Source organism: Bos grunniens, chromosome 8 (assembly GCF_055505025.1).
Source record: "Bos grunniens cultivar Pamir isolate PY7600 chromosome 8, Bosgru_T2T1.0, whole genome shotgun sequence".
Lineage (NCBI taxonomy): Eukaryota > Metazoa > Chordata > Mammalia > Artiodactyla > Bovidae > Bos > Bos grunniens.
In genome coordinates this window covers 63,795,782-63,819,535 of record NC_141172.1, presented here as the reverse complement: position 1 = coordinate 63,819,535, position 23,754 = coordinate 63,795,782, and the positions used below count along the sequence as shown (strand labels likewise).

Genomic DNA, 23,754 nt, shown 5'->3' with positions numbered 1-23,754 from the left:
TTACTGGAGGATGAAAGGGCATGTAGAAGAGAACTGAGACACCAACCGCCAACAGCCAGCTCCAATTGTCAGAAATGTGAAGGAAGACATCGGGACTTTCTAGCCTGACCACCCTTCTAGCGGCTACGAAAGCAAGCCCAGCTGATCCAGCAGAGGAACTGCCTAACCAACTCACAGAACTGTGAGAAATAATAAAGCATTGTTTTAAGCCACTTAGTTTGGAGGGTGGGGTGTTATGCCACTAGAGATAATCAATACAGAAACTGATACCTAAAAAAGAGGCTTGCTGGCCTAGCAAAAACCCAAAGCACTGACTTTGGGACTGGCAGGTGAGCAGAGGTTAGAAAGACAATGAAGAAACTATTAGTGAAGACTAGAGAAGTGCTATAGGAAGTTGCTATAGGAGTTGCTACAGGAGTCTGGACAAAAGAGAACCATGTAGCTCAGTGGTATGATAACTGGCAACCTGCAGTAACTTGGAAGACAGAAAATACACCTAATGAACTTATAGTTATGGCTTAGTTTTCCAGGAGGAATGTTGAAGAAAATATCAAATGGAAGTTTTTAGCTGCATATGATAAGGTGTGGAGAGAAAGAGAGCTTCCCAGGTGGTGCTAGTGGTAAAGAACCTACGTGCCAGTGCAGGAGACATAAGAGACTCAGGTTCGGTCCCTGGAGGAGGACATGGCAACCCACTCTAGTATTCTTGCCTGGAGAACACTCATGGACAGAGAAGTCTGGCAGGCTACAGTTTATAAGGTCGCATAGAGTTGCATATGACTGAAGCAACTTAGCACGCACACACAGAGAAAGAAATAAGATAAAGAAAGAACTTTTAGCTAGACAAAAGAACTTCTAAGAATCTCAAGGGCATTTTTCCATAGTAGCCTGAGCCACCCAAAGTAGAGAAAGGCCTATTTGAAAAGTAATCATTGATGTGGTTTTGGAACATGAAATGAACTCAATCAGATTCACAGGAAACCCATGAATATTTCTGAAATAATTGTATCAGTGAGAGTACCACCAGCTTGACCTATGGAGGCAGTTTCAAACACAAAGGAGCCTCTGGGGCCTCAATTTCTCTTATGCTGCAAACAGGCTATGAAAGCTACTCAGCTGCAAATATGGGCTACGTCTCATTGAAAAGGAAGACTTCTCAGCAGGGCCAAGAACCCAGGTGGCACAGCCCAGAGCCAAGACGAACATGGCATAGAAAACACACAGAGGAGTAAAACCAGACCTTAATCAAGGCATATTTCATACCTCAGAGTAGGAGCCTTGCTAATGTATAACCAGGTGGCTTTCAGAACTGCTATGTACTAGTGACTGCTATGGAGAAGGCAATGGCACCCCACTCCAGTACTCTTACATGCAAAATCCCATGGACGGAGGAGCCTGATGGGCTGCAGTCCATGGGGTTGCGAAGAGTCGGACGTGACTGAGTAACTTCCCTTTCACTTTTCACTTTCACGCATTGGAGAAGGAAATGGCAACTCACCCCAGTGTTCTTGCCTGGAGAATCCCAGGGACGGCGGAGCCTGGTTGGCTGCCGTCTATGGGGTCGCACAGAGTCGGACACGACTGAAGCAACTTAACAGCAGCAGCAGCAGTGACTGCTATGTACTAATTTCTCCTCTTTTGGAACAGGAGTATCTATTGTGGTTTGTGTGCATCCACAGTTGTTCAGTCGTGTCTGACTCTTTCTGACCCCATGGACTGTAGCCTGCCAGGCTCCTCAGTCCATGAAATTTCCCAGGCAAGAATACTGGAGTGGGTTGCCATTTCCTTTTCTAGGGGATCTTCCCAACCCAGAGATCAAGTCCAAATCTCCTGCACTAGTAGGTGGATTCTTTACCTCTGAGCCACCTGGGATTCTGTTCCTATCTCACCATTGCTTACTGGATGCATGTGTGGGCCAATGTGTGTTCTTGTTGACTGTTCTCTGAATCAGAAAGATTCACACATGGGGAATCTCACACAGGTCTCAAGATCCCAGACTTCAAACTTGATGTGTTAACTGGGATGAGATTTTTGGGTCCTAAAGATAAGGGGTAAAACATTTTACATGTGGGAGAAATGTGAATAATCTGTGGCCAAAAAGTAACTGTGATAGATTATTTAATAGCCAAAAATTACTCCCATCTTAGTATGCAAAGATGGACTCTATTTCTTTATGTTATTTAGTCTGGGATGGTCATACAACTTGCTTTGATCAACAAAATGTGGTGTGCACATTCTTGAGCCTATTCCTCAAGAAGTCTTATAGCTTTTTCTTGTGCTTTGTTAGAATGATGTCCAAGACCATTGTGTAAGGAAGCCAGTCTAGCCTATGGGAGGATGAAAGGCCATGTAAAAGAGTCAAGGAATCCCAGCTGACAGCCACTATCAACTGCCAGATATTCAAGTCAGTCCATCTTAGACCAACCAATTCAGCTGACCTCAACCTGAATGTAGCCACACGAGTGAGTGTAGATGATGCCTGAAGAGGAACTGCAAGACCCACCCACAGAATCACAAGAAATAGTAAACTGTTATTGTAAATCACTTAGTTTTAGGATAGTCTGTTACACAGCATTAGATAACTGACGCAATCCTGATTTTACAGGTTGTATAGTCTAGTGGAAAAAACAAACAAGTAAGCCAGTAATCCACTAACAGTGCAAGGTGATGATCTGTACAATAAGGATGCACAGGAAAGCTGTGGGAGCACACAGAAGGAAAAAAAAAGCTTCATTTGGTGGGAATGCATGTGTCAGAGGAAGGAGCATTCACTGTGAGAGCTAAAACATAAGAGGCATTTTTAATTAACATGGGTAAGGGGACTGCTATATAATGATCCCAAGCTAAAAAAGAATTTGAGGAAATACAACAGGAAGAGAAGAAAAGAGAAACAGAAAAAATAAACAGAAAATAAATGATACAGTGGCAGACTTAAGTGCTGATATAATTACCTTAAATGTAAATGGTCTAAATAATATGAAACAAAAGAGCCCACAGTCCATGGGTTAGCGCTGAATCGCAAGGCAATACACTTACCATTTGGTTTTCTGGGTTCTGTTCTCTGCAAGTCTGAGGAGAGCTGCTGCTCCTTCTGGGGGGCTCTGCTTGGAGACCCTCTACCTGGAGATCGTCTGCAGGCTTTCCGCTCAGGGCCTTGGGCCTTGTCACTGCAGGGGGGCTGTTTGCTGGGGGCCCGGCTCTGTCTGTGGGGCTCAGCTTGGGTTCTGGGCAGACAGAGAGGAGCATGGGGTCTGCAGGAATCTGGGCTTAGCCTTCCTTTCTGCTGTTCTGCCTCTCTTCGCTTGTTTTCTTCTTCTCGTTTCCTGGGAACAAAACCAAGGGCAGAGAGGAAAAAATTCAGAGTGTTACCTATTCAAGTATTACGGAGTGAGATTTGATTTTTAAAAGGAGCTACCACAACACAGGGGGGATTTGGTAATTCACAGTTTCACAGATTCCTGACTTTTCTATCTGAAAGGATGATGGAGCTGGAAAGAACCTTATAGTTCAACCTGTGCCCAGCAGGGACACACATGACATGAAACTGTTTGCTGAGATACAGCAGGATCCCATGGTTTGTGTCCCTAAGCTAGTGATCCCCGGAGCTGTAACTACACTCTTTTCTCCTGTTCCAGAAAGTACATCAGAATGCAACTGAGAATGATAAGCAGAGGGATAACCTTTAATCTTCTCTATTCATTAAAAAGACCACTGGCAAACCTTAACGATTACGTGAAAAAATACGCAAATAGACCTTGAGTAAGTCACTTTCCTGTCGAAGACCCAACTTCTCCAGGTCTAAGGCTTGTATGACAGCTCGTGTGTGTGCGCGTGTGTGCTCAGTTTTGTCTGACTCTTTGCAACCCCAAGGACTGTAGCCCTCCAGACTCCTTTGTCATGGAATTTTCCAGGCAAGAATACTGGAGTGGGTTGTCATTTCCTGCCTCAGGGGATCTTCCTGAGCTAGGGATTGAGCCTAAATCTCTTGCATCTCCTGCATTGGCAGGTGGATTCTTCACCATTAGTGCCACCTGAGAAGCGCTTATATGATAGCTAATAATCCTGAACTGATTTAAGAGTCTGTTTGGATGTCTTGTGAAAGCCCCAGTGGCTCAAATGGTAAAGAATCTGCCTTCAAAGCAGGAGACTAAGGTTTGATCCCTGGGTCAAAAAGATCCCTTGGAGAAGGAAATAGTTACCCACTCCAGTATTTTTTCCTGGAGAATGCCATGGACAGAGGAGCCTGGCAGGTTGCAGTCCATGGGGTCACAAAGAGCCAGACACGACTGAGTGAACAATAGTTTTTTACTTTTCACTTTTGGAATGTCTTGATAAAATCAGGGCTATGTTTTATAATGAGATGGAGAGATTTCTTTTATCAGAGTATCTGGTATCAGGGTCCCTCTTAGTTGGGGGCCTTGTTTACACAAATATTTTAATAAGCTTGAGGACAGAATTGAGTGCTGGTAGAAGAGACCCCCAGGGCCTAGGTGATGACTGACTTTGAGGCTCCAGAGAAGAGGCCTGATCTCTTAGGATACAAAGAATTTATCTGTAGTTCCTGACAGGGAGGGAAGAGATGAAGAACAAGAAAGAGAATGGAGGGGGAAGAGGAGATGAAAGACTGGGTACCGCATGGAGCAAGAGTGGGACAGAGAATCCGCCCAGGGTTAGGGGACAGCCAAGGACTTTAGATCCGTGATTCACATACTTTAAGGAATGGGATCTCCTGGGATCTTGGTAAAACCTAGATGCTGACTTGCCAGGCCTGGGGTCGGGCTCAAGATATTGTATTTCTATCAAGCATCCAGGTCATACAGGTACTATCGGGCCTCTGACCACACCCTGAGAAGCAAAGCTTAAGAGAACAGGCAGGTCTCATGCAGACTGTTAACTATCCTCAGGTGCACTGTTAATTATACCATTATGGGATATGAAATGGGAATCTTCCTGATGACACCAGTTTTCTGGAAGGTCCCATGCTCATACATGCCTTTTCATAAGCAACATGAAAGTTGCAGGGCTAAGGTCCCAGACACAGAAGCAAGAGCTGAGACAGAGACCCCAAGCCCCCAGGAAGTCACAGAATTCAGATTTCCACAGACTGTGCAATGTGAAGCAAAGCTTATTTATATCTCAAGGGACAGGGAAGACCAGATGACAGATATCTGAGTCACACTTAAACAGAAAGCCTGGTCAACCCAACTCCCCTTCTGAAGGTCTCTTGGCCTGTGTTGTGAAGCCCTCCTGCTAGGTTCCCACTGGGTGCCACCCCAGAGACAGTGCTCCGGTGGGTCGTGCTGACTCCAGCGCAGCTCGAACGTTCTCATTCAGCTGTAGTCTTGTTACAGGCCTCTCCAAGCACTGACACTGGCATATGCTGCACTGCAATCGACAGGCGAGCCGGAGAGCCTGTCATCCTCAGTGCCTGCGATTCACATGGGCGGTGCCATTTCAGGGCGATTCGTCTGGGAGAAGCCTGCTTTCAGAAGAAGGTGGAAGTATCTGGGTGGCAGAGGTGCTGCTAATTGATAACAGCCTTGCTCCTGGCAGGGAGGTGGGGAGCTGCTCTCTTTACGAGGCTGGATGAGAATGTTGGTCCTGCAGACAGACAGGCATGTAGGGTTGCCCAGCTTGGCACCTGCGTGGATATATCACTGCCATCAACGGGGCCTTTGAGGTGATAACCTAGACTTTGTTATTTGAGCAGTCATTTATTTCGCTTTGTTTTAGGAGACCAAACAGCTCTCCTTTTCAATTCCAAGAAGCCGCTGTACAAATAGCCCTGCGGGGGGTGGGGGGGCCAACTTTGTCACTGCAGACCTTCCTGGGCCTCCCACGAGGACAGCCATGGGACAAACAGGGGACCCAGCCTTTCAGAGCGATCAGGCTGGCCAGCGCGTGGGGAGCGCTGCCTTTTTAAGACTCCTCTGGAGGGGGAGGTTCGCAAAGGGTTGGTTTTTCATTGTGGTAGAACTCAGTAAGCCGGGAGAAAGAATGTAACCAGGAGAATATATAATTACGCCCTCAGCTGATGAACAGAATTAATGTTTTTCAAAAACTGATGCATTTTGCACTTTAAAAAATCTTTCAATGCACACATTCCACAAATGTGCATTTCACGAGAACTGTGGTTCTTGATGTAAAAGTTGTGATCCTGAGGAGAAGGAGCAGGGATTAGAACTAGGAATTATGCCTGACCTGCATCCTATTTTATCTATACTGCCTCCTTGAAACAAAAAGCAACAACCACCACAATCACCACAACCACCACCACAGGGACACACACACACAGGAAACAGCTCCTGAGAACAGAACATGATCCCGTGTGTGTGTGTGTGTGTTAGTTGCCCTGGGGAAAGAAGGTCCAGAACCACTGCTTAGAGTCTAAGATGCTGAAAGAATCTCAGTTCACTGAGGCCAGGCTCTTATTTGTCAGATAAGGAAACTGAGGCAGAGAGCTTAGTGACTTGCCTAATGTTACGTGCAAAACTATATACAGAGCTGAGCTGGACTTGGCAGCTTTACTTCGTCCTGTAAAATTCACCTCACAAAATCAATTTTTAAAAATTTCAATCTTCTTCTATCATGTAAAAAATGAACTGAGTCATAAGAAGAAAGAGGCAACATCACATCAAAGTAACCATTAACAGCATTTCAAGTTAGCTTCTAGCTTAGCTTTTAGTCCTAAACTCTTAGAATCAATAATTATCCTAAAATTTCAGTGTGTTTTCTCTGACTAATTTATTGCAGAATGTCAAAGATCTTTAATCTTCAGGGTGGGCCATGCTATACACTTGACCTATTTTTGTAAAGTTCAGGAAACAAATAAAAGCGGACAAACTAAAGTTATTCTACTTTACATGAAATCTTAAAGAGGAAAAAAAACATGACACAGCAAGCAACATTTTAGCTGGAAATTTATTAAGATGGCAGAATCTTAACCAGTCCCACATTTTCCTCCCCTTTTTCTCTAAGGGAAATCAGCCAGACAACAGCTTCTGATGGGCCACCAATTAGTCTGGCTTGTACTGTCTTTCTAGAGCAATTTGAACCACTCCCTAGAGGCTCACAGTATAAAAATGTGAGAAAGCCAACCAGGGATCATCAGATCTCTGACATCTGCTTCAGGTGCTGTCCACCACAGGGTGAAGAGGGTCTCCAAAGGATGGGCTAGAGGAACGGGGGTTGTTTCCCCCAGAGGAAAAAAGACCAGAGGCGTACTTTGCTGGTGCAAATCTCTGAAGGGCTGTAGTGGGGCAGAGATATACCCTGGAACTCTCCCAAGACAGATCTAAGACCCAAGGAGAGGACTTGACAAATGAGTAGCCGAGATGACAACAGCAAAAAAAAAAAAAGAAAAAAGGCTGATAAGAAACCAAGTGAGCTCTGCACCGTGGCAGTTATCATCATAGCCAATGAGGTTTATCCGAGCTGCAGTTATTGCTAATTGAAAACTTTTCCAAGGAACGAATGTGGGTCAGTTGTAGTGAGTGGATGGACCTAGAGTGAAGTCAGAAGGAGAAACACGAATACTGTATATGAATGCATATATACGAAATCTAGAAAAACAGTACTGATGAACCTATTTATAAGGAAGAAACGGACAGGCAGATACAGAGAACAGACTTGTGGGTATAGTGCGGAAAAGAGAGGGTAGGGTAGAATTGAGAAAGTACCAGTGACATACATAGACTATCATGTGTAAAACAGAGTTACTGGGAAGCTGCCATAGAACACAAGGAGCACAGCCCGGCTCTCTGTGATGACCTAGAGGGGTGGGATGAGAGAGGAGAGGGAGGCTCAAGAGGGAGAGGAGAAATGTGTAGTTGTGACTAATTCCCCTTATTGTGTGGTGGAGGCCAACACAACATTGTAAAGCAATTATCCTCAATAAAAAAAAGAAGAAGGAAAAAAGAAACCAAATTATCAAAAGACTGCTTGTCGTGCAGAGAACTAGGTCAAGGGCAGTAACTTCAACGACTTGAATGTTCCACAGCTTCAGCATCTCAGCATTGGAGGCAGCTGTTTGCACAACACAGCACATTCTTGCCTCTGGGTCTGGAAAGTTTAAGTCCTGGAAGTTGATGGAGTTTTTTTTTCCCTACCCCACTGTGTGGCTTCCACAGAGAGTTGTATTAATAGTTGTCCAGTTTCATCAAAAAGAAAGCAATTCTGCCAGACACCACAGAAATAAAGCAGCTCATTCTCATTCATGAGTACTCAAGTTGCCAGTGCCATGAATACAGGACTAAGAGAGGTTTGAGAGATGTGATTAAAATGGTTTCCACAGAAAAGGAAGGTTAAGTTAGCGTGTCCTGCTGTTGCACTGATTACACCTGCATTTGCCCTGGTGACTTTCTTGGTCATAGTCCTGGTGTAGTCTTGGGGCCAGCTAATTTTCTTAACTTTCTCAAGGATTTAGGAGGATACTGGTATGCTCTGCTAGGTTAGCTCTGAGTCATAAGAAGATTTTTCCTGAACCATGTTGCAGAATTGATGGTGGCAGCTTGGTGCCACTCTCTTAACAGCCATTGGAGACAACATGCACAGCTGAGTGAGCGCTGGGTTAAGACAAAAGCTGATGGGGGGCCTGGTGACCTTTGGCACCAACAGTTACATATTGCATATAAGTCAGAGAAAAGAAGCAGGGCCCTTCCATGCCAGCCTATCAGATAGTGCTAGGATCTGGAGAGCCTACTGCACAAGCATGGCTGGGGGTTGTTCCCCAGAACCAAGCCATGGCAGGAACCCTGGCTTAGGGTAAGACTGAGATCCATATGCCAACCTCCTCCCTTACTAGCTGAGTGATTTCAGGCAAGTTAATCGGTGTTACCATCCCCTGCATGAAATGAGTTTAAGGACAGTTGCCTTGTTTACTTTACTGAGTTATTGTAAGGGTTTAATGTACAAGAATTTTGTAAACTGTAAAGCACTATATCAATATAAGTAATCATTTTTATTTTATTGACAGGTAAAGCTGTTAAGCTGTCACTGGTTCTGGCTGTAAGTGAAGAAATGTGGGTGTGGCATGAATGCCTCACCATCTAGGAGTTACAGGGCTGGGCCTGATGATATTTTCAGGAAATGCTCATTGTTGAAACCACACAACCCCTTTTTCTGTAGAAGCCATATTAATCACATCTCTCAAGCCTCTCTTGTGTGTGTGTTAAGTCACTTCAGTCATGTCCAACTTTTTATGACCCTATGGACTGTAGCCTGCCAGGCTCCACTGTCCATGTGATTCTCCAGGCAAGAATACTGGAGTGGGTTCCCATTTTCTCCTCCAGGGGATCTTCCCAACCCAGGGATCGAACCTGGATCTCCTGCTTTGCAGGCAGATTCTTTATTATTACATGCTTGCTATTAAAAAGCAGAGACATCACTTCGCTGACAAAGGTCCATATAGTGAAAGCTATGGTTTTTCCATAGTCACACAGGGATATTGGAGAAGGAAATGGACACTCACTGTAGTATTCTTGCCTGGAAAATCCCATGGACAGAGGAGCCTGGTGGGCTACAGTCTAAGGGGCCGCAAAGAGTCAGACATTGCTGACCAAGTAAGAACATAGGGATATGAGAGTTGGACCATAAAGAAGGCTGAGCACCAAAGAATTGGTGCCTTCGAATTGTGGTGCCAGAGAAGCCTCTTGAGAATCCACTGGGCAACAAAGAGTAAAACCAGTCAATCCTAAAGGAAATCAACCCTGAATATTCACTGGGAGGACTAAGGCTGAAGCTCCAACACTTTGGTCACCTGATGCAAAGAGCCAACTCATTGGAAAAGACTCTGATGCTAGGAAAGACTGAGGGCAGGAGGAGAAGATGGTGACAGAGGATGAGATGATTGGATGTTATCACCAATTCAATGGACATGAATTTGAACAAACTCTGAGAGATGGTGGAGTATAGAGGAGCCTGACATGCTACAGTCCATGGGATCGCAAAGAGTCAGACAGGACTTAGTGACTGAAGAACAAGAAACATATCAAAGGCTTTAAGTCACTAGAAGTATGGAGGTACCTAACACAATCCCTGCTCTCCAGGAACTGACAATCTAGTTGGGAAATCAGACCCATACCTCCTGCAGATGCTGAATTCGAGATATGATGCATGCTAAAACAGAAGTATTAACCCAGAGCTGGGGGTTGGGGATATGGGAGACTAATTAAACTGGAAGATAATAAAAAGGTTACATAGAAATAATGTCAAAGTTAGAAAGGAGGGAAGTGAGAGAAGGTTATTTCAGGCAGACAGAGGGCACAGCTCTCATAGAATCTTTGACTCAGAAGAGATCTGAGAGCCCGGCTCTTTTATATAGTTTTTAAAATTCCTTATATATTTATCCTGGAGAGATGATAATTCAATTTCTCCTGGAACATTTCCAGTGAGACGAAACTGATTACCTCAGAAGACAGAAAAGGTTTGGCTCTAACCTTTTCGGTTGGTACTGCATTGGATGGGGGGTGAGGGGGGAGGGTCTGTCAGATTCTATCTCTTCATTGTTGCTGAAGCACAGGCTTAGTAATATTTGGTCTTTGACTTCCTCTCAAGGGAATAAGAAAATGTCACGCGTTTTAGGACCTTTGACTTATAGAATGTTATAGCTGGAAGGAACCTTAGATATCATTTAGTCCAATTAAAAAAAAAAATCTTTCTGTGATTCATGAACCATCTTAGAGAATGTGATAAAAATCTATAGATCCTCTCCTCCCACCAAATGTACATGCGCTCATAACATACAAAATACTGCCTACAGTTTCAGGGCATTCATGGAGCCCCAAAACCTGTCCCGAACTAAAAAATTTTCTTTTCATTGAGAAACTGAGGCTCAGACAAGTGGAATAGCATGGAGTGGAATGATGGAAGTGTTCTCACGCATCAGACCACAGGCGAGCAGAAGATTCAGAACTAAAGGTCAACCCTGAGGAAAGGCACTGACAAACGGAAGATGTTTGGGGAGCAGGCTGCAAGGGGATCTATTACAAAGTGAGAATGAGAGCTGGGGTCGGAGTGCGAGTATCAGGAGCACCTTCTCTAATTATCTGGAAGTTGGTTTATGGAAGAGGATGTAGACTTTTCTCTTTTGCTTCAAGGGGCAGCTCAAGATCAAAAGGGAGAAAAGAACGCCTGCCAACAGTGTGACACTCAGTCACGTCCGATTCTTTGTGACCCCATGGACTGTAGCCCACCAGGCTCCTCTGTCCATGGGGTTCTCCAGGCAAGAACACTGGCAACAGAACTGTCCACTAGTGAAATGTGCTGCCTTAGAGGCACAGAACTCCTTGTCACTTGACTTTTTGAGGACACAGAACAACCTCCCATTAAAGGAACTTGAGCATCATGAGAGCTTGAACTGGGTGACCCAAAATGAATTTGATTACATAACTCTAAGAGACACAGTCTCATACACTAGTCAGAAAGAAGCTCAGGTCTCCCAAAAGCGTGGGGGTGTAAGGAAAGCTGTAAGTGAGGAAGTGAAGAAAGTTCAAGACGATTGAGATGTCAGGGGTGAGGGTGGGAGGGTGGAATTAGTGGAGAGAAAGGTGAGACTTGGAGATATAAGCACAAGTAAAATGTTACAGGGTCTGACGTAGCATCACGAATGACACCTGTATAGAGTGGTGGGACAGAAGGATTGACACAAAAGGACATTTCAGAAAGAGGAATTAGCACAACTGGTGGTGGCAGCACTAGCAGGGAGATCAGGAGGTGAAAAGAGAGACAGCTGTGGTGACGTGTTGCACGGTTCACACAGTGAGCCTGAAGTGACAGGGACAACAGGGCATGCAAATGGAAGCGTCCAAAGATCTGACGCAGTGGCAAGTAACAAAGGACAGCAAAGTGGAAGTGCCCGGTGGAGAGCTGATGATCTAGGATTAGAGTTCCAGGAGATTAAGATGTCAGAGAGATGAAGGGTTTATCTGCAAAGATAAAGTAATTTAAGTTTTAAGAGAAGATATATTTTCAATGAAAAAAATATGGCAAGGAAAGAAGTCTAAGGGGCTAGCCTGTAGCGCTGACTTCAATGTGGTGGTGGTATAATTGAAAAGATGTACGAAGGGAGAGTTCAGAAAGTTAGAGGGGATCTGAGCTTAGAGAGTGAACAAAAACCCAGCAAAAAGGAAGCTTCAGGGAAAAAGAGCGATCAACATAAACACAGTCCTATTTTCATGTGCATTCAGCTCTGTGCTTTGGCAGGTAGATGACAGTAGTGTTCATTTTGGCAACACAGTGGAGGTGTAGTATGAGTCATAAAGTGCTTTTAAATGGATTATAGGTATTTCCTTAAAAAAAAAAAAAAAAGCCTTAGAAAATATGACTACAACTTCTCTATCAATTTCTCTGCCAGCAAAATAGAAATCACTTTAAGTTTAATCTTTGACACCCTTACTTTAAGGAAGGTGATTTCTGCCATCCTAACATGAGAAGCTGGGGAGGGTATGTTGAGGCAACGTGATGTGTCTGGGCTGTCTTAGTCAATGAGGTGGCAGCAGCAAAGGCTAAATTTCACATTCTGATTTCTGTTCCTTAAAACCAAATTCAAAACCAAAATGAAACACTGACTCACATTTTCAGGAATAACTTTTGAGAAATAAAATGAACACAAATTAAATCAGTAATCCTCAACTCAACCATTTCTCTTGGAGATCTATGCTACAATGACTATTAGGAGGTGATGGTTAAGAAGTGTTAAGAAACTCATTTACTCCCAATAATGATGACCCATAAAGGGAAGACTGTGACTGAGAAAAACTAAAGGAAGCTAAAATTTTCAGTTTTGGTAATTTCAGTGATTATCACAGTAAACACAGCTCCCATTTACAATTTTTTTAACAATCAATTTCAGAAACTAAGAGTTAAGAACAGGGCTTCCCTCATGGCTCAGTGGTAAAGAATCTGCCTGCCAATGGGTTTGATCCTTGATCTGGGAAGATCCTACATGCTGTGGAGCAACTAAGCCTGTGTGCCACAACTATTGAGCTTGAGCTCTAGTACCCAGGAGCCACAACTACTGAAGCCCATGCATCCTTAGGCCCCTGCTCTGCAACAAGAGAAGCCATCTCAAAAAGAAGTCTGTGCACCACAAAAAGAGTAGCCCACCTCCCCACAACTAGAGAAAAAGCCGCATAGTAAGGCAGACCCAGCACAGCCACACACACACACACACACACACACATACACAATCTTCCTGTGATCTTTATCATCAGATGTTTTGGTTTTATACCTGCTAATGCAATACTCTCTTGCTATTTAAAATACCCAACATATGTATAACAGAAAAGCCAAACAAAAACATAATCTAAAATCAATCACTCACAGTAAAAACAATCACAATGTATAATAAACTTCCTGGGTGGCTCAGATGGTAATGCATCTGCCTGCAATGCAGGAGACCCAGGTTTGATCCCTGGGTCAGGGAAGATCCCCTGGAGAAGGAAATGGCAACCCACTCCACTGTCCTTGCTGGGAAAATCCCATGGACAGAGAATTCTGGTGAGCTACAGTCCACAGGGTCTCAGTCAGATATAGCTGAGCAACTAACAGTTTCAGATTTATAACAGGCACAAATGACTATTTCACACACTATATCATTACCCAAACAAGTGTGAGGTCCTCGAAGCAAGTACTATTTTCTCCTTAGGCTCAAGTCAAGAGTGTTGTATGTGCAGTAAGAATTCAATCAGTATTTCTGGAATAAATTGCATTAGTTAGTAGGGATTTTTTCAGGAATTGGTAGGGGAGAGCAAGTTATTTATACAAGTTGGTTGCTTTAATCAAATCAAAACTAGACCTATATTTGTCTAGTAGAAGCAGGCTAGACATTGGCGTGAGTTTCTCTTGAAAGCAGGAAGGGTGAGAGGATCAGATACTCCTTTGTGGCTCACTGCAGGCAGGGCCCTCACCCCCAGCTCCTCGCCATGGGTGGGTATGGCAGTGATGTCTCCCAGAGTTAGAACCCTGAGCACTAACCTAGAGGAACAGCCACCAAGTGGAGACAAGGCCGTGGTCCTTCCTGTTGGCCTCAGTCCCCTGAAGGACTGGTGAGCAGAAGTGGGGAGGTGACGTGGATGTAGGGATCACAGTTACTTCAGATTCCCTCCTGGTTCCCTCTCCTGGCCACTCCCACCACCGTGCCCCCTTCCACGCTGATGCCTGAGTTGTGAAAACACAGTCTCTAGAGCTCACACTTACTTGGCAGCAGCATCCTTTCTCAACTGCTCATGCTTCATGAGGAGATTTTTCCGGTCTCGGAAAGCTTTTCGGACCTTGTACCCTTTGTAGACGGCCTGGATCTTGAAAGCAGCGATGTCCTGTATAGCTGCGATGGACAGGGCACCATGCTCCAACATGAACTGGATCACTTCATGACGCTCCCCAAGCAGAGCATAATCCAGGGGGGTGTACCTGAAGTAGGGAGATTTTTTTTTTAAGTGTTGTAAGGTAACCCTGCTTATTTAACTTACATGCACAGTACATCATGAGAAACGCTGGGCTGGAAGAAGCACAAGCTGGAATCAAGATTGCCGGGAGAAATATCAATAACCTCAGATACACAGATGACACCACCCTTATGGTAGAAAGTGAAGAGGAACTAAAAAGCCTCTTGATGAAAGTGAAAGAGGAGAGTGAAAAAGTTGGCTTAAAGCTCAACATTCAGAAAATGAAGATCATGGCATCTGGTCCCATCACTTCATGGGAAATAGATGGGGAAACAGTGGAAACAGTGGCAGACTTTATTTTGGGGGGCTCCAAAATCACTGCAGATGGTGACTGCAGCCATGAAATTAAAAGATGCTTACTCCTTGGAAGGAAAGTTATGACCAACCTAGATAGCATATTGAAAAGCAAAGACATTACTTTGCCAACAAAGGTCCGTCTAGTCAAGGCTATGGTTTTTCCAGTGGTCACGTATGGATGTGAGAGTTGGACTGTGAAGAAAGCTGAGCACCAAAGAATTGCTGCTTTTGAACTGTGGTGTTGGAGAAGACTCTTGAGAGTCCCTTGGACTGCAAGGAGATCCAACCAGTCCATTCTGAAGGAGATCAACCCTGGGTGTTCTTTGGAAGGAATGATGCTAAAGCTGAAACTCCAGTACTTTGGCCACCTCATGCGAAGAACTGACTCATTGGAAAAGACTCTGATGCTGGGAAGGATTGGGGGCAGGAGGAAAAAGGGGATGACAGAGGATGAGATGGCTGGATGGCATCACCGACTCGATGGACGTGAGTTTGAGTGAACTCTGGGAGATGGTGATGGACAGGGAGGCCTGGCGTGCTATGATTCATGGGGTCGCAAGGAGTAGGACACGACTGAGCAACTGAACTGAACTGAACTGAACTGAAGGTAATTCAGAGCACAGTTAAACTGGTGACATTATGCAGTAGGAGGAAACTTCATTCTAAGATGTGGAATACTCCTCAGGCATGGCTATCTTCTGTCCTCCAGGGCTGTTCCTTTTTCTCTGAGGAGCACAGAACAAGGGTGGAGCTGGTATCTGGTGTTTTGCACTGCTGACCATGTCTATTCCTCAGTTTTGCTCACTTTCTCACAAATTAGGGGCTTTGAGAATATATGATCACTTTTCTTCCTCCCCATGTTCTAAGTAATTCCTTAATCCTATCTAAAAAACACTGCAAATAATATTCTGTGAGGTTCCTAAGTTTGAGCCCATGATTACCGATAGTTAATGTTTATGAAATGAAAAATATATCTTCAAATGGAGAGAGTTAGTCTGTGAGAAGAATGGCCCTTTAAATCCCTGCAGAAATGATGGATTATTAAACAGAGTTGGGACAACTGTACGGTCATCTGGGAAAACAAAAAAAAAAGATTCTTACATCACTTTCACTCCAAAATGAATACTGGATGAAGTAATGATCTAAATTTTTTTTTTAAAGGTAATTCTCTGGTGGTCCAGTGGTTAGGACTCCTTGTTCTCACTGCTGAGGGCCAACGTTCAATTCCTACTTGGGGAATTAAGATCCCATAAGCTTCATGGTGTGGCCAAAAAAAAAAAAACCATGAAAGCAGAAGAAAAAAATCATGGACAATTTTTAAAAATATTGGAGTGGGAAGTTTTTTCCAAAGAAAGATACAGAATGCAAAACCTTAAGGTTGATAAATCCAAGTACATAAAAATAACATTGGGCAAAAACACCAATAACAAAGATAAAAGATAGTTCTTCAAACAGGAAATACTAGGGGCTGCTAGCATATAAAAATATGTTCAATGTCACTCATTTAAGAGAAATACAATTTAAGACTAATATGAGTGAGCACTTTAACCTAAAGATTAAAGAGGGAGACAGGCTCTCTACATACTAGGGAGGCAATCCAGCAATATATTTCACAATTATTCATGTATCTGCCCTCTGCTATAGCCTTTTCACTTATGGGCATTCACCCAACAGATCTGCTCTCCTCTGAAGTGCTTTATGTATAAGGATATTCACAGAAGCACAGTTTGAAATAGTAAAACAATGGAAACAACCTCAATTCCATCAACAGTGAAAGTCATTTAGTCATGTCCGACCCTTTGCAACCCCATGGATTATACATTCCATGGATTTCTCCAGGCCAGAATACTGGAGTAGATAGCCGTTCCCTTTTCCCGGGGGATCTTCCCACCCCAGGGATTGAACCCAGGTCTCCCGCATGGCAGGCAGCAGATTCTTTACCAGTTGAGCCACCAGGGAAGCCCAAGAAAACTGGCATGGGTAGCCTATCCCTTCTCTAGCAGATCTTTCTGACCCAGGAATCAAACTGGAGTATCCTGCACTCAGGCAAATTCTTTACCAGCTGAGCTACCAGAGAAGCCCTCCATCAATATAGGACTGGTTAAATAAAGTAGAGGCCATCCCATCATAAAGTCATCTGCATAAAGCAGCCATTATTGTGTACATGAATAAATAAGGAAAAATCACCAGGATGACTTGTTCAGTGAAGGGAAAAAGAAAAAGTAAGAAACCAGAACAGTATTATGATGTGCTTCACTGATATAAAAAGAATATATCGCTCTATGCTCACCTATGTAAAATACTGATATAACTCTCTAAAAGTTTCCCAAGAAAATGTGACAGTGATGTCTCTGGGGAGGAAGCTAGCTGTCTCAGAGGCAGGGATAGGATGGATATTTAGTTTTACTAAATGCCCTTTTATGCTTTTTAAATTTTCTACAGTGTACATACCTTTTTGATAAGTGTATTATTTAGAAAAGATGGGTATTATTATTATCATAGAGTTATATATTAGAATTTCAACTGACTACTTTCTAGATCTGTGATTTTAGGCAGATTCTTTTAAAAAATACATCTTCTCTATTTTTGGAATATAAAACAAACCAGATAAATATACAGAAGAAAATAACAGTCATCTACACTCTCACTCTCAGACTTAACCACTGTTAATATCTTGGGAAGTATGTTTCCTTTTTTAAAGAAAAATAATTACTTTGTAAAAATGACACACAGTTTAAGAGTTTAAATGATGTAAAAAGTACTAAAATTTGAGGTAAAGAAAATACCCCCAACCATCCGACTGGGGTAATAACAATGGTTGTCACTTCCTGACCAACTTACGCCCCACTTATCCTCATACAGATTTGGTATGATGAGAGAATAAAATAATCAGTGTGAAGAAGACAGCAGTGTGCCTGGCATGAGGGAAGCAGCTCAAAAAAAGTGAGTGTGATTAGTGCTATTACAGGACACACATTGCAGCGCTTATATGTTGGTGACAGCACTTATCACGAATATTATTTGCACAGACCCAAACTAGCATTTATGACTGCTGAACAACTGCCAGATCAGCTTCCTCTGTATGACTGTCACTGAGTCAGCGCAGTCACTGGTGTTGGAAGGAAATAATCAGCTGATTGATGAGCTGGAAAAATGATGACTATATGGGTGCATGATTAGACTCAGAAAATCAGCCAATGATTATAGAAAAGAAACTCTTCAAAATTCACCTAACAGTCACAGTAAGATACAAAAGGAAGAGGTTTTCAGTAAATGCAAAGGGTAGTTTGGTCACTTTAGTAAGGAGACTCTAAATTCAGAAGCAAGTTCTTGAATGCTAAAATGAATGAACCCCCGTTTTAGGACAGCTTGATCTGCCAATACTGTTTAGAAACCAGAAGGCCATAAAGTAGAGGTGCCTGAATAAACTTTAAAACATTATTTACATGTAAATAGTGTTTTGCAAATTCAGAAGAACTTTTACAAAATCCACTATATATTCTAAAATGCCTTGCATGACTGTACTTTCCCCAATAGAAAAAATCATCAGAGAACCACTGCAGTGAATTTGACAGATTTAGTTTAACACACTCACTGTATAAATGAATAAACAGACCTGGAAAGATTAAGCAGCATGCTGAAGTCTATGTAACTAGTTACCTGCAAAACCTAGATGGGATTATAGTCAGATGTTGCCCTGTTCAGTACAGTAATCCTTCCATAATTCATCTCTCAATCATTGAATATATGTCTCCTATGGAATGAAACTGCTTCTAAATCAATGTGCAAATGACATATGTATTTTTATTAAGCCTGATCATTTTTTCTATAATTATTAATATGTAGTATCTTTAATATAGTATATAAGAAGGATTATCAAAATATGGCTTATGAAAGTGAGGCCCAAGTTATGTGTTTACTTACAAATATGACAAAAAGAAATGACATGGGCATAATATTCCCTAAAGAATGCTGAACCGGAAGTCAGCAGACCTGTGTGACCCTGGGCATTCTCTTCACTTCTCTGAGTTTCTGTTTCCTCATCTGTAAAAGGTGAAAGGAAGGAGAGAAGAAGAACTAGATTTCTCAGGCTGCTTGTGGATGGAAAGTTGCATTTCAAATATGTTAAATATTTTTATTATAAAAAAATCATATTTTTATTATGAGAAGCTTTAAGCATAAACAAAAGTAGAGCAAATAGCACATTAATGCTTTATACACTCATTACCAAATAATTAGCAAAATTTTACTACATTCACTTCATCTACTCCTTTCTTTTTTATTTTTGCTCAAGTATTTTAAAAGCAAATCCCAGAGGAATTCCCTGCTGGATCCAGTGGTCAGCACTCAGAGATTTCACTGCCATGGGCCCAGTTTCAAACCCCTGTGGGGAAAGATCCCACAAGCCATCAATCAATCAAGCAATAAAGCAAATCCCAGACTCTGATCACTTAATCTCTCTGCATTTTAGATTCATCTATAATAAGGTGAACATAATCACAATGCCATTGTATTAACAAAATTAACAGAAATTCCTTAGCAAGATCTAAAGCCTACTCTAAACACACATTTTCCTGATTTTCTTTTAAAAACTGTTTTTTTCCTCTTTTTTTTTTTTTTTTTTTACAATTAGTTTCTTCAAATTACTTCTCGGTCAATTTTTTGATTCAAGTAGACACAAACTAAATACCTAGCAAGGTTTTAAGACTAAAGCCTATACTTACTGTTTAGGCAACTGACTGCATTGTGATTATTACTATTGAATCTTTCTTCATCCCAAACTCAACTGAGACACATTCGAGCGCTGTGAAGATTCCCATCTATGTCAGAGTATGGCTGTCAGATAGTTATTGACTGAAAGCCAGCACTAGGTGGCAAAAATTATGTCTATACAGAGAACATCAAGCGGTTTGTGTCAATGCATGTGAAGTAAAAATTAACAGTACATTGATGGTAACCAGTCAAGAAACAATGCAGATAAAGACAAGAGACAAGATACAATTGGACTTGCCATGTGGGAATGGTCTGATGGAACAAGTAGAATGCCTAAACTGGAATGTCAATAAACATAAAAGGCAGAGCCAAGTTCTGACATTTGTACATCAAAGTGCATTGCTGATGAAACATTAAAACAGACTGGGATATTGCCACTGTCTCTTTTCATCCATAGACTGGCAAGTACACTTTGGAGGATTTTTCCTTTGGTCTTTTGGTCTGTAATTAATATATGCTTACTCCAGGAGGTGGTAAGTACCTTAATTCATAAGCTTACTTAGGTCTGAAATTCAAAATTCAGCATATAAATAGACATTGAATTACAAAAAATTATTTTTTTATTGTTTCCTAAAAAATAGCACTCAGGCAGTAAATGGTTTTATAAAAAATATACTTTATAGAAATATATCATCCCTAATTCTTAGGATTCTTAATCTTTTTCTTCTGCAGGGTTTCAAAGGGAGAAGCCTCTGGCACCCTCACATACCTGTTTTAAGGTCAAATCCTCAGCCTTGAGGATTCTTCTGGCTTTCCAGTTTCCTTAAATGTCCAAATGCCTATCTTCATCTTTTTGGTTCTGCAGTTGTCATTTGACTATAATAGAGATGTGGAGTTCTTTATATAATCACTCTCAAAGTAAGGCATACTAATCTGCTTTATCTAAGTTTGCCTGTGGTCTAGTATTCCACATAAGTTTCTAATGAAGGTATGAATCAGGGTGATGCTACTGGGAGCCTGAAAACACTGATCTGACAATTCACCAGTTATTTACTGAGCATCTACTTTATGAAAAGCACTGTGAGCAATTCAGAGATGACCACGAGTTCTCTACTAAAAGGAAGACAAATTCTATAAAATCATAATAAAAAATGAAATGTGCCAAGGGCTATAAAGATTCACAGTGGGGAGGAGAACATAGTTTGGGACACATGACTGCAGGACCAGGACAATCTTCTTAGATGAGACTGAATTTGAACAGTAGAATGACAAGATTAACAACTATATTAGCGATCTGATTAAGAAAGGTTACTTTGGAAGGTAATGAATTGAATGAGGGAAAGATCAAAGGAAGGAAAACAAGTGAGGAGGCACTGCAATAGTTTCAGAAAGAGGGAGAGAGGGCAAGACAGTGGTGCTGGTGATGAAGTGGAGATGACAATGTGAACCAAGGAGGAGTGTGAGTCTGAACTATAGATTGAGAACGTACCAGCACCCAGGTGAGTGCTGAAGCCTCAGTGGTTGGTCAGGTTGCCAAAGGAGGTAGGCTGAGAGAATAGATACATTCCCCTTGAAGACTGTTTATATGTGAAACAGAAAAAATGCAACAGAAGCCAAAAGAAATGGAGAAGGACCATGATTAGAAGAGAATCCTAATTCTAAGAGAACTGGGAAAACATACTGTCACAGAAGCTTAGAGAACATACAGGCTCAAGAAGGTGAAGAAGAGGAGTCAACAGAGAGGAGATGCAGAAGGGCCAATGAGGGGGGCAGAGAAGACATCATGTGCTTTATCAACTAGGAATCTGTCAGGGACCATTCAGATGCAGATTTCAGTGTAAATGAGAGGGCGGATGCCAAACTGCAAAGGCATGAATGGTGACAATGAAGAAAAGCAGACAGTGAAGACACTGTGAGAGAAGGCAAAGAAGATAAACCTCAGAGAAAAGAGACTTGGAAAATAACAGACGGAGGGTACAAATAATGGGGAAAGGTTCTGAAAGAAGTGGGAAAGATGAAGGGGTTGGCCCCATGTTTCCTCTGAGACAGCGAGCTTAGAGAAAACCCCTCTTTTTCTACAAAGTGTCCCACCTCCTGATAGAAAGAAAAAGCTGGTGGTGGCTGAGAGCATAGGAATGGTGCCACTGCAGGGCCACCTGAGTGACCGTATCCACGAAGAATGAAAACTAAAGCACAGATCTGGGTAGGGGGCAGGGGGCAGGTATGGAAATCTAATTACCATCTTAGTTGTTACCTACAAATTACTAGAATCTTCCTAGATCCAAGACCATCAAGAATGTCTCCTGCTTAGACTTCACACTATGTTGAGTCCTTTTTATTGGGTCTGGGTCACTGGATAGCAACCCCAGCCTAACTCTGTGAATCTCATATTATTTAAGAAATCTGTATTAAGATGAAAATCCTGAGCTTTAGCCTCAGTTTCTCCTTATTTTTTCATGCTACATGGTGGTATATCTGTTCACTAACTGATAATATCCTCTTCATCAAGAGAAACTTCTTGAACATATAACACATCTCACTGGCCTAACTGAATTCTTAGTCCTGGTCAGTCAGGACTCCCCTGATTTGACGCTAGACACACATCAAAAGAAGACCTACATTTCTTCTGGAAAGTGTGAGCTTGCCCTAAGTAATGCCTGAAGTTTCTAATAACTTTAAAATCCCATGATTCTAAATCAACACTACATGGAACTTTTGTTTTCTTCTGGTTCAAGATTTCTTAGTGTAGTGTTTCCTGATGAAATACTATTTCTGAACGAGCATCTAAACTTGAGAATTTTAAAATGTGGCAGAAAGGATGTGAGATGAACAATGATGCATTCTTTTTGCCAGTGGCTTACCTCTCTTCATTGTTTTCCATCTGATTAGGGAAAGCAGCAAAGTCTAGTAGTAATTTAATGGCATCAAGGTATCCATTGTTACAGGACCAGTGCAAAGCTGTTCTTCCCTACAAGCATAAACAGAAATCAAATACATCTGGTGTCAGTATTTTGGGACACATATTTATTTATGCTAACTCCAATATATAAACATTTCTCCCAGTTGCTTACTTACAGAAAGAGAAAACATTAAGTATACAGTGGAGAAAATGAACGGTATCTTAACCAAGTGATCAAAATTAATACTACGTTAACAGACTTCCCGGGCTTCCCTGGTGACTCAGTGGGAAAGAATCAGACTGCAATGCAGCAGACACAGGTTCGATACCTGGGTTGAAAGGATACCCTGCAGGAGGGCATGGCAACCCACTCCAGTATTCTTGCAGGGAAAATCCCATGGACAGAGGAGCCTGGAAGGCTATGTCTATGGGGTTGCAAAGAGTTGGACATGACTAAAGTGACTGAGCAGTAACAGCAGCAAGGGACTTTCCTGGTGGCACAGTGGAGAAGAATCAACCTGCCAATGCAGGGGACACAGGTCTGATCCCTGGTCCAGGAAGATTCCATATGCTGTGGAGCAACTAAGCCAATGCGTCACACCTACTGAGCCCTCGGTCCCAACTATCAAGCCCTCATGCGTAAAGCCTGTGCTCTGCAACAAGAGAAGCCACTGCAGTGAGAAGCCTTGACCACCACAAGGAAGAGTTGCTCCCACTTGTCACAACTAGAGAAAGCTCATGCAAAGCAACAAAGACTCACTGCAGCCGGAAATAAATATATACTATGTTAAGAAGTATCACATGTTTCCAAAAGTGATACTCTGAGGATTCAGTATCATCTACGTAATATTCCATCTCGAATGTAAATCCTGAATCAAATTATGATGAATCATTAGGCAACAACAAATTGAGTGAAACTCTAGAAAATAAATGGTCTGTATTCTTTAAAAATTTCAATGTCATGAAAGAGAAATAAAAGTCAAGAAGCACTGCTAGATAAAAAGGAATATTTCATAGTGTTAAAGAAGTCAAAGAGGAAGATATCACAATCCTAAATCTGAATGCAACTAATAGCACAGTCTCCAAATATATAGGATAAAAACTGACAAAATTAAAAGAGGAAACAGTCATATCCATAATTACAGTGGGAGGTTTTTAACCTACGTCATACAATAGTTGATAGCAGAAATAGATTAAAAAGTAGGAAAGGTATAGGCAGCATGAACAATACAATGTAAAATGTATATAAAACATTGTATTGAACAATGACAAAATTAGTATTCTTTTCAAGAGTACACAGAACATTTACCAAAATCAACCATATGCTGGAACATAAAGAAAGCCTCAAAAGCTTTTCAAAGATTAAAATAATGCAGAGTATTTTTTTAAACTAAAATTTAA

At 42.0% G+C, this 23,754-nt stretch overlaps 1 protein-coding gene across 20 annotated transcripts in view; it reads right to left on the bottom strand.

The window, feature by feature from the left end:
- Positions 1 to 23,754, bottom strand: part of INVS (inversin) — a 135,601-nt gene that overhangs the window by 21,860 nt on the left and 89,987 nt on the right. For 18 of the 20 annotated variants that reach the window (XR_015169971.1, XR_015169973.1, XR_015169972.1 and 15 more), the window contains 3 exons: positions 22,316 to 22,422; positions 14,197 to 14,409; positions 3,037 to 3,323 (listed from right to left, as the gene is read on the bottom strand). Coding sequence is in view for 14 of the 20 variants with exons in the window: in XM_086416086.1 (XP_086272212.1) it covers positions 3,037 to 3,323; positions 14,197 to 14,409; positions 22,316 to 22,422 (607 nt within the window). In the remaining 6 variants the exon portion in view is untranslated. Of the gene's footprint in view, positions 1 to 3,036; positions 3,324 to 13,599; positions 13,694 to 14,196; positions 14,410 to 22,315; positions 22,423 to 23,754 lie in introns of all 20 variants that reach the window. The other 2 variants (XR_015169975.1, XR_015169976.1) reach the window with 1 other exon arrangement.